At 51.1% G+C, this 15,204-nt stretch overlaps 1 protein-coding gene across 1 annotated transcript in view; it reads right to left on the reverse strand.

Moving 5' to 3' along the window:
- SLC6A5 (solute carrier family 6 member 5) overlaps window positions 1-15,204 on the reverse strand; it is a 54,745-nt gene that overhangs the window by 22,427 nt on the left and 17,114 nt on the right. The window contains exons 7-10 of the mRNA XM_046015861.1: window positions 13,999-14,140; window positions 10,652-10,784; window positions 3,643-3,777; window positions 1,829-1,932 (exon numbers count right to left, since the gene is read on the reverse strand). Coding sequence (XP_045871817.1) covers window positions 1,829-1,932; window positions 3,643-3,777; window positions 10,652-10,784; window positions 13,999-14,140 — 514 coding nt within the window. The remainder of the gene's footprint in view (window positions 1-1,828; window positions 1,933-3,642; window positions 3,778-10,651; window positions 10,785-13,998; window positions 14,141-15,204) is intronic.

Genomic DNA, 15,204 nt, shown 5'->3' on the forward strand with positions numbered 1-15,204 from the left:
GCTGGCATTCTAGCTGTTTCGGGTTGAATTGTGTGCCCCCAAATTCCTGTGTTGAGGTTCTAACCCCCAGTTCCTCAGAAGGTAACTGTGTTTGAAGACAAGGTCTTTACACAGGGAATTAAGCTAGAAGGACGTCATCGGGGTGGGACGGCCTCCAGGGTGACCAGTGCCCTTGCTAAAGGAGGAGAGGAGGACACAGATACACACACACAGGGAAGAGCACGTGAGGACGCAGGGAGGAGACGGCCCTACGAGCCAGAGAGAGAAGTCTCAGAGGAAATCAGCCCCGTCAAACCCGCAATCTGGGACTTCCGGTCTCCAGAACTGAGAGAAAGGAATGTCTGTTGTTTAGACCACACGCCCTGTGGTATTTGTTCCGTAGCCCTCGCAAGTTCATACACAGGCTGTCTCCAGCCTGGCCTCAGCCGAGCTAGGCCGGGTTCCTTCCAGCCTCACGTGCACCCTCCTTGGGCTCCAGTGCTTGAACCTGCTCCCACCCAGGTCTCCATCACGTTCGCACTCATGCCCCCTGCTGGCTGTTCCCACCACGTACTGTACACTCCCACCTCCTCTGCACCGGCTGGAACGTGGCCCAGCAGAAATCTCAACTGTCTGGAGCCATCCCAGCTGGCTCAGGTCACAGCTGCACTTAACCTGCTCCTCTTGGTTCACAAAATAGCTCATACATTATTAGAAAATGATGATAATGATGATGATGATAATAATAATAATGGCAGCTACCATTTATTGAGTACCTACTACCTGTGAAATACTGCTGTGCTAACTTTGCATACATCAGCTCTCACCTCTCCACGGGATACTACCATCTGCATTTTACAGATGAGAGGAAAGAGGCTCTGAGAAGTGAAGTATCTTGCCCGCGTCTTGAGTTTTAGTAAATGGTGAAGCTATAATCCAAATCCAAGTCCATCTGACTCTGGGCACTCCTTCTCTTTTCATTTTTCCCTCCCTTCCTTCCTTCCTTCCTTCCTTTCCTCCCTTCTCTCCCTCCTCCCTCCCTTCCTATTTTAAATCAGCTCTCCAGGAGACCAGACCTTATCTTCTATCGCTTGCTGGATGTGTTTAACTTTCAGATGTCACCTGCTCCAGGAGCTGTCCAGGCTCTCCCAGGTGGAGGTCTTTGGGGTTGCAGAGCCCCTGGTCTAATATTACACCATCCAGTGTTCTCACTCTCACCACGTTTCAGGATCTCCCAAGGATCCCGTCCCTGTAGACCCCTGGAGCCACCCCACCTCCAGATACTCTCATTAACAGATCTGGATGGGGACCCAGATTCTGCATTGTTTCTTCAGCTTTACTGAGGTATGACAATGGATACAAACGGTAATAGAGTTCAAGTGTACAGCCTGATGATTTGATGCACACATGCATCGTGAAAGGGACGCCGCCACACCTGCTGACGTTTCCATTACTTAACATATGCATCAGCAGAGTTTTCTTTCACTGTACCTTGCTGCCTTCCTTACAGGGGTCCCTGGAAAAACATTTGTCAAGTGACAGTGACCATACTCCATCCGGGACTACCATGTGATCGTCTCCATAGCTCACAAACGACCGTGCCAGGACAGAGCATACAGCAGGGCAACCTCTGGAGACCCTCAGCTCCATCCCATAAACAGCCCCGGAGCCATGTGTCAGACACAGCCCTGCAAGTTGGGGTCCGGGCCACCAGAAGCCAACAGAGAGGCCTTCACGGTTGGTTTCCCCTCTGGCAGAGGCAGCCCTCTGGCTCTGCTTCAGGCTCTCTGATCTGTCCCCACTCTCATCCCACTCACCTGCTGCTCGGCCCTCCAGAGGCCCCACATACCTGTAGCAGTTGTTGTGGAATTTGTTGTAGGAAGAGAGAGTGATCAGGCCTCCCCACGCGGCAGACAAAGAGAAGAAGATCTGAGTGGCAGCATCCTTCCAGACCTGGGAGGCCAAAGGGGAGAAGATCCAAGGTCAGGAGGAGGCTGGCCCAGGGGAGGGGAGTCTCTCCTGCCCAGTGCCACGTCCCCTCCCCGGTGGAGAGGTAGTCAGAAGAGAGAGGACATTGGCACCGACATGCATCGTTTGTGCTGGAAGCCAAAAAGGCAGGAAATTACCTGGGAGACTGTAAGCAAAGGAAAGGAACTCAAACTACAAACACATTTCATGCTTCTATGTCTTGCCATGGATAAAGCTGAGCAGAAGGGGAGAGCCCTTTCTTCTGCTGCAGACACTCTCCAAAGACAGCTGCAACAGCCAAATGCAGTCATGGGTACAAGATAAAGATCTGTTTAAGCTGACATTCTCACAGATGTCCCTGCTATTAGAAATGTGAAGTCCTACAGCTGCTCCCCTTAGTAAAACCGCCTATGCCGAAGCCCAGTGGATCCTAAAGCCACATCCTCCTTGAACTTGGCCAACAATGCCTCCTGGTTCTCTTGGCACAGTCCTCATAAAACTCCAGAAGGCCACTCAGGAGTTAGCACTGGAGACTTACATGATTTGTAGAACAGACCTCCCACCATTTCATAAATTAAATCCAGTTTTAAAATTGCACTTTTAATATGCAAAGAGAAAGTTCAAGGGGGTGCTGTATGCTGGCAAGTCTGTACCTACCCCAGCATCCATTCTCCCATACTCCTCAGTAACAAAGCCTTGGTTTTCCTTAGAGGCAGCCGTTCATCCGGCCCAACAAAGACTGCCTCCCAGCATCAAGGGCAAGTGCAGCTAGGAGGGGATAATCCCGTGATTTTGTTTCTGACCAACGATGTGAAAATCAAGTGTAATGCAGGACTTCTAGGGTTTCTCCTTCTTTAAAGAGAGGGAGGGTACCTATTTCCATTCCTTTCCTCACCCCTTTGGGCTACCTGGAATGCTGCTATGATGGCAGGAGTTCTGGCAGCCGTAAGAGAAGTGAGCGATTGAGAATGGGAAGATGGGAGCCTGGGACACTGTGGAACCTTCACTACGTGGAGTACCTTGCTATGTGCCCCGGGGCCACTTCAGCGCATAGGAGGGAAGTAAACTCTTATTCGCACTGTCATCATCTGGGGGTTTTCTGCTAGGTGGAGTCAGACCCATCCAAGCTACGGCTATGTGTTCTCAATGTTCTCAACTCTCTATAAAAGTGAGTCTCTCTTTAAGGTGAGAAAATTCACTCATTAAAGAACCCCCTCCTTGGGAGGTTTGGGAGGTGGGGATTTTTGCCCGCACAGATCGGCAAAGAGGAAATACAAGCGTGCGCTCGCTCCGTGTGGATGCGTCACAAGTCTGCAAATGCGTCCGCGCCCTTTCAGGGATAATTGTCATGGTTTGTGCTGCCATGGTCCACCCAGCAGAAGTCCATTCCCAACATGCGGTAATGAGTACCAGAGGAGTGGTGTGAGGGGCCCAGTGCTATGAGTAAGGGGAGGGCGTTCTTCATTCCAGACTGCACCGCAGCCCCGGAGGGAGGACCACAACGGAGGACGACCGCTCCAGGGGTCAGAACACACCCTGCTGCCCACTTCTCATCAAAGAGCTCCAGAGCACACAATGGCCCGAGGCTATCAGGACCTTGGAAAAGCAAACAGTGAGCTATGCTGCAGGAGGAAGTCTGTCCCCCATCGTCCAGCTGTCCCAGAGTGGGGTTTGTAAATGAAAGCATAAGCCCACCGTGGCGTCCGTGAGTTTCTCCCACTTCGGCGTGATGAAGTACCAGATCCCAGCGCCAGCTCCGGGCAGGGTGACCCCGCGGATGAGGAGGATCACGAGCACGACATACGGGAACGTGGCCGTGAAGTACACCACCTGAAAGAACCATCCGAAAGGGAGGCTGGGAGGAGCCGAGCCGCGGGCTGTGGCCACGCTGCAGAGGCATCGACAGAGGCTGGCTGGACCCACAAGCCTGATGGTAAAGTTGCCAGGGTGGTTCCCCCAGACTCTGCCAAGGCCAGGGGCATGAGGCAGGCCCGGGGACCCAAGAGCAGGGAGAACCAGAAACAAACTCTGTGTAGCGACACCCAGGACGGTGGGCGTGTGGGGTGCAGTGTGGAAGGCTGGGGCCACCTCATCCCCCTCAACCCAGCTGCCGAGGAGACAGCTCCCTGAGTAACTACCCAGGGAGGAAAGTAATGTGCCTCCCACCTCCCCAACTCCGACCCCACCCTCTGCTTGAGGCCCCCAAATCCACCATGAGAGACGGATCTTCTAGCTCAAGCTTTCCATCCTTGTGTATACAGACTCCTTAAGGGAGGCAGCCTGGCGAGGTGCAAAGAGCACGATCTTGGAAACATCTAAGTTTAGGGCCACGTGGGTGGCTCAGGTGGTTAAGCATCCAAATCTGGATGCTCCTGGATTGCCTCCTAGGAGGGACCAGAGTCAAGAAACATTTGGGGAGTAACATCAGCAGAACTTGGGGCCTGTGGCTGGGTGAGACTTACCTGTCTACCAAACATCTGGGTAAAAGCAAGAGCCTGGGATCAGGATCCCATCCTGCAAGCCTGAGTTCAAATCCTAGCCCCATCCCTTACGAACTGGGCCACTTGAGAAATGACTTAACTTCTCTGAGACTCAGTGTCCATACCCGCAAAGTGGCGATAATGACTCATATTCCTCGCGGGACTCTTGGAGGAGTTCCCTGGGACAGGTCACACAAAATGGGACAGGTCTGGGGGCACTGGCACCAGAAGCGTCATGTTAGTCTTGCCCAGGATTCCCCAGCCCTGAATTTGGTAACAATGGCAACCCTCTGCCATTTGAATCCCAAAGGTCCAACCAAAGACCTTGCAGGGATGAGGCTGAGCTCCCCCCAAACCCTCCTTGATCCTTGAGGTGGGCAAGCACTGCAGGCTCAGGGCCACCCATTCCCACATCCCCAGCTTCAGTCTCCCCTCCTGGGGCACCTGGAACACCCATCCCCTGGGAGGGAGACACAGGTGCCACCACACACTGGCCCCAGGGCATAGCAAGGTCTCCGGAATGGCCAGGACTGGCAGGCACTGGGTTTTCAGGGGACAGGGACAGAGTCAGGGACTTGCAAAGGTGGGCTGAGGGAAGGTTAGGATCGAGACTAAGGTAGAACTGTTGGGGTCATTTCATTAAGCATTTGGGTATATCAGGAAACTTCATGAAGACGCTTGCCCTTGAATAGCTGACATTCCAGCTAGGGAGACAGACAGCCAGGAGTGGTCCTAACCGTATTATCTGGCATGTTGGAGGGTAATGAGTGCACTGGGAAACAGAGGAAGTAGAGCGGGGTAAGGGGGGGCGGGAAGCTGGGGTGGGTGGTTGGGAAGATGACCATGTTGAAATGGGCAGACAGGGAAGGACTCATTGAGAAACTGATCAAGACGTGAAGTAAGTAAGAGGGACCCAGCTGGGTGTGAGAGGTGGTCTAGCAGAGGGAACTGCTGGAATAAAGGCCCTAAGGAGGGAGTGTTCCTGACTCGTAGTAACAGCAAGAAGGAGTCCAGGGTGGCCGGCGGGAGCACAGGTAGGAGAGGAACTCAGAGACATGGGGGTGTGGGGAGGGGACAGATCATGTCCAGCTGTGGGGGTCTTTCCTGTGAGATACAGGGAGCTGCTGCAGCCATTGGGTGGCCGGGTCAACAGGTTGGGTTCCTCCAGGGCTGGGGTGGTGGGGGGAGGTGGGGAAGTAGTGGGTAACACTGCAGGGGTGCAAAGGAGGCACGGGACAGAAGTTCGGAGGCCAGGCTGTACTCCTGGCAAGGGCCAGTGACACCTCCAACAGGGATACGCTTTTGCTGAAAGAGCTACAGGATTTCCTGACGATTCAATGCGGAACGAGAGAGAGAGAAAGATGGGGTGGGGGGGGGAGTAAGGGATCGGCCTCAGCAGCTGAAAGGGTAGACTTCCCACTGCGCTGGACTGCCAGTTACGGAAACAGGAGGGGCTATTTTCTTCCTCTAAACCCCACCTACCATCAAGGTCAAGACTTTCCTTTTGGCTACAGAGAGGGACTGGCGGGTCTGCCTTCTCGGCACTGCTACCACCACCAGCCGGGGGTCTCTGCAGCTCCCTGCCTCCCTTCCTAGAGAATGTGATTACTAGGGGCTATGGGAGAAGGCAGCCCCCATCCTCCCCAGCCCACCAACCCTGTCTCTCCCCTGAAGTGAAGCCCTTCAGCACACACACACACACACTGCGAAACCCAAAGGCATTTGACATCTTGGAAGAAAATCACCGTCCCAGAACAGCCCCAGGCTGCCCTCCCCACTGTGGGATGGAACTGGGAGGAAGACATCCTGGCCAGTCTGACCTCCCCACCCCACCAAGACAGTGTGGTAGGTGACAACAGAGGAATATCCTCTTCACCTCCTGACCATGGGGGCTTGCAGGAAGTAAGGATGGGGGGAAGCAAGGAAGAAGAGGTGACCCGGGCAGCAGGGGCTGGCAGAAGAAAACCAGCAGAATGGCACCAGTCTACGGAGCTGAGACACCTGTTATCTGCCTTCCAAGGAACCTGCGTGCACACAACCATTTCTGGAGCTCCCTCTATGGGTCAGCGGTGAGCAGTCCCATTTTGCAGAAGAAGAAAATGAGACTCCAATTATGCATGTCACAAGAGGTTAAACATCTCACTCAGGATCTCCCAGCTGAAGCCAAGATCCAAACCTAAAGCTTTCCGATTCCAAAGCCTCTGTTCTTTTCAGCAGGGCCACTCTGCTGGCCACGTGATCAGAAATGGGTGGGCAGAGCTGGGACTGGGAGGCAGCCAGTGCAGCACTAAGGGTACAATACTGAAGGAGGCACTCACTCTCAGAGCTGACCACACGGGTGCAGGAGCCTGAGAAAGAGTGTCTCCTGAAATCTTGCCACCCCAGGCACTGTTGGTGCCTTAGCACTCAGGCAGTGTGGGTCCTGAGCTCAAACAGGCCACAAGCTGACCTTCAGGCAGTCTGCTGGTCACCCCTGCCCCTGGAATTCTAGCTGCGCGAAGGGAGCTGGAGGTCTCACAGGAAGCCACAAGCCATTCTTGTCTCTGAGGGTCCCACATAAGAGAAACTGAGCTCATCTTGCTGCAGGAGAAGGTGGATATCTCTTTTGCTTAGAAATGGCAGTCTGGGGTGCCTGGGCGGCTTGGTCGGTTTAGCAGCTGCCTTTGGCTTGGTGGTGATCCCGGGGTCCTGGACCAAGTCCGATGGCAGACTTCCTGCTCAGTGCGGAGTCTGCTTACCCTCTCCCTCTGCCTGCCACTCCGTGTGCTTGTGCTTTCTCTGTCACTCTCGAAATAAATAAATAAATAAATAAATAAATAAATAAATAAATAAAAAAAATCTTAAAGAGAGAGAGAGAAATGGCAGTCTGGCAGTCTTCATGGGATTTCAATCACAAAGGAGCCTGTCAGAATGAGGAGCTTCAGCCAAGCATTCACCTGGGCTTTCAAGCAATGCTCCGTGCGTGATCAATGTGTGCACACCCCAGGGCAAGATAACAAATGGGGATTCATATTTCTGGTGGCATTCCTCATTTAAAAAAAAGAAAAAAAAAAGATCATCGATCCTTAGTTGGCAACCGTTCTCAAAGAAGCAGAATGAGAAGTTAGCAGATCTAAAAGAAAAGCTTACCAGCCCACGGCTCCTGGAAAGTTCCCAGACCAGAATGCCTATAAAATCTAGCACCAGGGATTAACTCCCAAACCAACAGAAAGAACAAGCTGTAACATTGTCCTAAAAAACCATGAAGCAGGGGCGTCTGGGTGGCTCAGTGGGTTAAAGCCTCTGCCTTCAGCTCAGGTCATGATCCCAGGGTCCTGGGATCGAGTCCCGCATTAGGCTCTCTGCTTAGCAGGGAGTCCGCCTCCTCCTTCTCTCTCTCTCTCTCTCTGCTTGCCTCTCTGCCTATTTGTGATCTCTGTTTGTCAAATAAATAAATAAAATCTTTAAAAAAAAAAACAAAACAACCATGGGCTAATAAAGCTCAAAGGGTCTTAGAGAACTTTCATTCTAAGCCCTGAGTTTGCAGATGTGGAAAGTAAGGCTCCAGTGCCTCCTGGGACTTGCCCCCCCCCACCACCAATGACAGCTGGTGGTGGCGGAGATGGGGTAGGGAGGCCAGGGTGCTGGCTCCCAGTGGGGGGACTTTCCTTCCCGCTGTGCAAACAACGACTCTATAGTTCTGCATGCCCATCTCTTCCTAACAGCCCCTCCTGGGGAAACGATGTCATGGCCTGGGAAGAGTCCAGGCTTTAAAAGGAAACACCTTAGGTTCACATCCCACAAGTCGTGTGGCCTTAGGCAATTTACTCAACCTTGCTGCACCTCACCTTCTCTATCCATAAAATGGGAGCAAATGTCCTTCCTCAGCGGGCCGTTGTGCAGATGACTGAACTGATGCACGCGCCGCAGTTAGCACAGGGCTGCGCACGTGGTGCTCAACAAAGCTCCCTTCCTCTCCCCATTTCCCCACCAAAGCCGCGGCTTTCAGGATGTCAGAGTGGTGCGGTGCCCACCCACTATATCAGACATTCATCGTCACAAAAATGAGAAAAGCCAATGCTAGTGAAGAACCGACCATATGCCAGGGATTATATGTGGCCGATCTCATTAATCCCTATAACGATCTTATGTGATACATACTGTTACCCCCAACTACAGATGCAGACACTGAGGCTCCATGGGTCAAATGATTTGTCCAAAGTTACACAGTGAGAAAGTGATAAAGGCAGGATTTGAACTCAGGTTGCTCCAACTCTAGAGCCAGCAAGCCATCCTTCCCTAGGTCACTGACAGGACCACTGCTCTCCCTCCTTACCTACTACCTCCGCTCTGGCAGTCCCCACCTAACCTATCTTGCTAGATAACTGTCCGCTAGAGACCTCTCTGGCCATGTCAATCATGGTCAAGGTTGCCCTGTCTCTATCTCAAGTTGTAAGGGACAGTCCCAACAGTGAGATTTTCTTTGTGCAAATACTTGGCCACTCTTGCTAAGCAAGCACTTGGCTGGGATCCAAGCCACAAAAGGCAAGGAGTTCAGGAACCTCAGAACACATGGGCCATTGATGTAAGGGTCATCTCAACATTTCCCCGATTTTCCTGCTGCCTTAGAGAAACAATCTAATCTTAACCACTGATTCAGACTCAGCAGGCTCCTCGGGGGTCATGTGATCCCAGCTCTCATTTTACAGAAGGGGAAACTGAGGCCAGAGAGGAAAACTAAGATCAGCTCCCCCAGCAAGTGTTCAGACAGAATGACGTTAGAGCTCCAGCATCTCAGACACCCCGAGCTGACTGCCTTCACTTTAGAAATGGGGAAGCTGAAGACTTCCGCAAGAGATAAAGGAAAATTTGCTTTTCATTGTATTAGAAAAACAAATAAAAGCTAAGAGCAAACCAGAAGCTAAGCCAGGCTCCATGGCCCAGGTAGAGATATCCCCACACAGCAAAGCCTGTGGGAAGCCCCGGACTAAAACTCAGCTCCTCACCCCCAGTCTGCTTCCCCCCCCCAACCTTATGTGATTTGAGGTGCAGCCCCTGCCTCTTGCAATCCCGACTATCCTGCTGGAGCCCACAGCTCGAGTCCCTGTGGCTGCAGATTACAGGACGGGCAGCAGAAAGAGCTGTTATCCAAAGGCACCTATGGGCACAGCCATGGGCCCAGGGAAAGGACAGACTAGCTCTGCGCTGATGGGTGCCAGGTTTGGCCACCTGGCAGGGGGTTATGTAGCCCACCTGGGAGGTGGGAGGAGGAGCCTTGAGACCCTGACACCTAGACCAAATCAACCCCACAACCTCTGATCTGAGCCCACCACTGCCACACTCATTCCTTGGGCCTGAAAGACATCTTGGGTTTCATCCTGAGCCACCCTTAGGATGGTCACCCTTAGGATGATTAAATAATATTGATTATCATCAAGTGACCGGTTAACTGTTTAACAGGGTTTTTTTTTTTTTTTTTTCTAAAGCAGCAAGAAGATGAGGGGAAACAGTGTGACCCTTACAAGAATGTCCGGTGTGTCTTGCGGTTTCCCAGACTCCTTGCCTTCTGTGCCTTGGAACTGAGCCTGGGGTGGGAATTCCAACCTCTCCAAAGGGCCAGCCAAGGGACTGCTCGGACAGAGTGGCCCCGTCTTTACTCAACCAAGATCCCACTGGCAGGACTGTCACCATGCCGTGCTTTGTGCACGTGAAGTGGAAGAGTGTTTGGCTGTGGGGGTTGCAAAAAGGGTGTGAGAAATCCAGAGCATGGTGGTGGGAGTGATGAGAAGGAATCCACTTCACAATTTTGGTCTTTTTTCCAGCTTCTCAGCAGAAGCACTAACTGACTGGGCAGCCATACCAAGAAGCGAAAAGCCAGCAGCACTAATTCTAGAGCTAGGGAGAGTGACCGAATCATAGGACATGGGTCCCCTCTGCTGAACGAAGTGGCAGCCCCCGACAGGAGAGGAAGGAAACGAATCAGGACCCCCACCATCCCTCAGGAGCTCTGTGTGCATTCGTCTCATTTGGTCCCCAAAACAACCCTGAAAGAAAGGTGTTATTATCCCATTTTCCAGATGGGAGTGAAGTCACTTGCCCAAGGTCCTAGAGCTACTCAGGGTCAGAGTCAGAACTACGACCATGTATCCTGACTCTCTTGCCAGGGCTCTTTTGCGGCTTCATGATACAACCATGCCTGGGAGTCCCAGAGATTTTTTTTTTTTTAGATAAATACAGGTTCTTACTTTTCCTGATGTCTTGATTCCTTTAGCTAGGGACGCATACACAATCACCCAAGCCAGGAAGAGGCAGAAGGCTAGTGGCCACCTGATCTCCCCAGGATATTCAATTCCTGCAGAAATCTTCAGTACAAAGTACCTAAAAATAGGAAAGAGAGAGCAAGGAGGGGAATGAGGAGGGAGGGAGGTGAAGTCTGCAGGCTTTCATCTCCCAGCAAAGCCAGGAGACTTGGATAAACCCCCGCCCTCCTCACCCTGCCAGTTAGGGATCTAATGAGATCAGGGTAAGGGATGCTCTGATCTGGGTTCGAGTCCGTAGCTGTCTGCAAAAAAGGCCAGCCGGATTTCCCTGGTTCCCAGTTACAGGCTAGGAAGCCTCTCATGGCCCTGGGCAGCCTCTGAACAAGGCTAAGTCAGCTCCATTGGCATCAGGAGCTGCCCCAGGACAGGTGTGACAAGTCCAATGGCATTGGGGGTCCTGGCCCAGCCTGCCCACAGCACTCCCAAGGTTGAGGTCTTTCTGTAAGGACACACCACTAACAGGCACCCTGAACCATCAAGGACGATTTTTGTGTATTTTCCGTAGTGTTCTACTCTTTTAAGAGGCTGCATTCCAGTTGCATCTGTATCATTTTAAATGTAAAAGAGTCACGAGGCTCAATGACCAAAACTGCTGCTCTGTAGGTTAGTTCAGTTGCGTTGGGCACTGGCCGAGGCTGGCTGAAATGGAAAAGCAGGGCTGGCAGGCCCTTACCAAGGAATGCAAAGACCAAGAACATGTGAACAGAAGGGGGCTTCTGGTCATCTGTGCATCTGCTCGAGAAGCCGTGGCCCGCCTGGCAGCCCCCACAGCGCTGGCAGTGGCTTGTAGCCCGGCCGCCCTCCTGGGGACAGGAGGTAGTCATGGGGACACAGAGTGGTGACTCAGACAATCCCTTCAGCTCTGCAATGACCAGGGCCAGGATTCTGGATGCAAGCACCTCGGGGTAGCCTAGCATTTCTCTGTGACCTGAACAAAGGGCTGGCCAGAATCCAGACTCCACAGGACTGCAGAAACGTCAGCCCAGAACGTTCTGACCTGCAGAGTGACGCAAAGGTGGCACCATGCCTAGCCTGGCTGGCCACGGTGCCCTCCAGCCCGCCAGCGAGGGTGGACTCGGGAGGCCGTTAATCAGCACACAGCCTTGCGTTCTAGAACAACCCCACTCCTTTCTGTCTCAGCCCCTGCGGCAATCAGGGCTCAAGAGTGGAGGGAAAGTGGGCCGCCTGGGTTAAGTCAGTTAAACGTCTGCCATCGACTCAAGTCGTGAGCCCCGGGTTGGGCTCCCTGTCCGGTGGGGAGTCTGCCGCTCCCTCTCCCCCTGCTCATGCTCTTTCATTCTCTCAAATACATAAATAAATAAAATCTTTAAAAAAAAAAAACAACTGGGCGCCTGGGTGGCTCAGTGGGTTAAGCCGCTGCCTTCGGCTCAGGTCATGATCTCAGGGTCCTGGGATCGAGCCCCGCATCGGCCTCTCTGCTCAGCAGGGAGCCTGCTTCCCTCTCTCTCTCTCTCTGCCTGCCTCTCTATCTACTTGTGATCTCTCTCTGTCAAATAAAAAATTAAAAAAATCTTTAAAAAAAAATTAAAAAATATAAATAAATAAATAAATAAATAAAAACAACAGTTGACTAAAAGTGACCAAGGGTGGAAGTGACGTGGGTCCCCAAACCTTAGGAGCCACATCCCCCAAGCAGTGCCAAGGCTCTCTCCTGCGTTCCCACTCCCCTCATGGGCAAACCATTTAGGCAACATTTAATTCCATGGCATCTCGGCCATGCCAAGTACATCATGCTTTAATAAGGGACTTCTTCAAAGGCTAGTAACATTTCTTCTTGGAAATGAAGACTGGTCCCAAAGGATTAGTGAAGACCACCAAAAGCGGACCTAGAATCATTCGAACCACATGGATTATGTGATCAGATTTTGTCTAACCACCAGGTCAAACTCAGCTTCCCAGTACTCAGGGTGAATCAAGACCCACTATACTATTTTCACAAAGATTTATGTCATCATTCCGCCTAAACTCCCCCTTTTGTCCTGTTCCATGTACCCTCTGCGTGCATCCAGGAGAGAAAACCTGGAATAGGAATTACTCACAATTGGGAGAATTACTGGGGATATGAATGACCACTTCTTACTATCTAAGTGAAGGCCACAAACCAGCGGTCCACTGACATGTGAATTTTATTTGGCCCCAGTGTTTTATTTGAATTAGTTTGCTAACATTTAAAATTGGAGAGACACATAAAAATTTGGATTTTATTTCCAACCTCTCATAAAACGGAAGCTCTAGGGGCACCTGGGTGACTCAGTCAATTAAGTCATGATCCCAGGGTCAGGGTTAGGTCATGATCCCAGGGTCCTGAGATCAAGCCCCCCATCAGGCTCCCTGCTTAACAGGGAGCCTGCTTCTACCTCTCCCTCTGCTGTTCCCCTGCTTGTTCTCTCTCTCTCTCTCTCTCTCAAATAAATAAAATTTTTAAAAAATAAAATAAAATGAAATGGAAGTTCTGGCAGCAGTGGCCCACCTTCCCACAAGACAGTGACCATTGGGAGCTCAGCAGCAGCAGCCTCCCTCCCCCGTGGCAGACAAGCTCTCTAGTTTGCCATAGTCCCCACCATTCTCTATCGTCTTGTTCATACTTCAAAACCTCCCTGCCAAGCCCCTGGCACATCTGAGTTTATAACCCTGACATAAAGCTTAACTGGAGAACACTCCTTATTTACCCTTTGATGAACTCTTTCCACATTCATCTACCTTAAAAAATCATTCCATAGGGGCGCCTGGGTGGCTCAGTGGGTTAGAGCCTCTGCCTTCGGCTCGGGTCATGATTCCCAGGGTCCTGGGATCGAGCCCCGCATGGGGCTCTCTGCTCAAAAGGGAGCCTGCTTCCACCTCCCTCTGCCTGCCTCTCTGCCTACTTGTGATCTCTGCCTGTCAAATAAATAAATAAAATCTTTGAAAAAAAATCATTCCATAAACTTTAAGAAACCTTCCTGTGGCTGAGGATTTCCTCATATTCCTGAACCTCAACCCTCAAAGGCCAGGAAAAAGTGGATGTAGAAAGTACAAATGTAAGGCAAAACTGTTAAAAAAAAATTAGTTCTTCTTTAAACTAAGTCATCAACGATGACTTGTTTTCTTACTTTTTGCCTCTCTTCCCTTCTGAAGTTCAGAGGAATTAAAAAGAAAAACCCAACACCTAGTTTACTGAAGGTCTGCTTTGAGCCCATCGGCTGAAGGTTTTTGCTTGAAAATTCATTTACTGGGTTTCCCTTGGAAAGTTAAGAAAAAAAAAAAAGTCTTACTTGAAATACTCTTCACTCCCGCTGACAAATGTCTTATTGGCCTGGCTGGTGAAGTTAACCATTGTCAAGTTGGGATAGGCAGTCATGCAGAAAGTTGAGTTCTTGATCTGTATTTTGGGATGGTCGCTGATGACACAGGAATCTGTGTAAGAGAGGACGGAGTGGAAACACGGTGAGATCTGTACAGAAAACACACGCACGTCTCTCTCTAGCAACTGGAAAACAAGAGCCGGAAATACTTGCCAAATAGCGGAGAGTAACTTTGGGGAAGTGTTCACTGAGCACAGCCAGGTGCAGACAAACTCAAAGATTGTGTGTTATTCACGCTGGAGCCCCCGGGACCCACAGCAGTGCCTTGTGCTGATACCTAAGGCTGTCGTTTTCAGAGCACTCCCTATATGGCCAGAACTGTGCCAAGCATTCTGCACGCATTATCTCACTAATGTTCACAACAGCCTAGAGGTAGGCGCTATTGCCGCCTTTTTTTAAACTGGGGGGGGGGGGGGCAGTACATGTTGGTGGCTCAGTGAGTTAAGTGTCTGACTCTTGATTTCAGCTCAGGTCCCCGTCTCAGGGTCGTGGGACTGAGCCCCATTCAGCGTGGAGTCTGCTTGAGGTTCTCTCTCCCTCTTCCTCTCCCCACCCCCCCCAACTCTTTCTCTCTTTCAAGTAAAAATAAGTAAATCTTTTAAAAAAAAAGTCTTTAGGGGCGCCTGGGTGGCTCAGTGGGTTAAGCCGCTGCCTTCCGCTCAGGTCATGATCGCAGGGTCCTGGGATCGAGCCCCGCATCGGGCTCTCTGCTCTGCAGGGAGCCTGCTTCCCTCTCTCTCTCTGCCTGCCTCTCTGCCTACTTGTGATCTCTGTCTGTCAAATAAATAAATAAAATATTTTAAAAAAATAAAAAAATTTTTTTAAAAAAGTCTTTAAAAAAGTGAGGGAAAAGTTCAAGGAGGCTGAGTAACTCTACTCAAATCACATGGCAATAGGAAGAGAATCAGGATTCCAACCCCGATCCTTACGACTCCATAGAAAACAAATGGCTTGCAGAAATGAATCTGCAGTTGAATTTTGAAAACTGAAATCTGCAGGCTGAAATTTCATCAGACGTAAAGAAGCTTTCAGAAGGACTACCTCCACAGAAGGCTTCCTGAGGAGGTCACCTCGAAGCCGACGTACCGGCCATGCTTTAAGACACAGCCTGCATCT

The sequence above is a fragment of the Meles meles genome, chromosome 8, assembly GCF_922984935.1.
Source record: "Meles meles chromosome 8, mMelMel3.1 paternal haplotype, whole genome shotgun sequence".
Lineage (NCBI taxonomy): Eukaryota > Metazoa > Chordata > Mammalia > Carnivora > Mustelidae > Meles > Meles meles.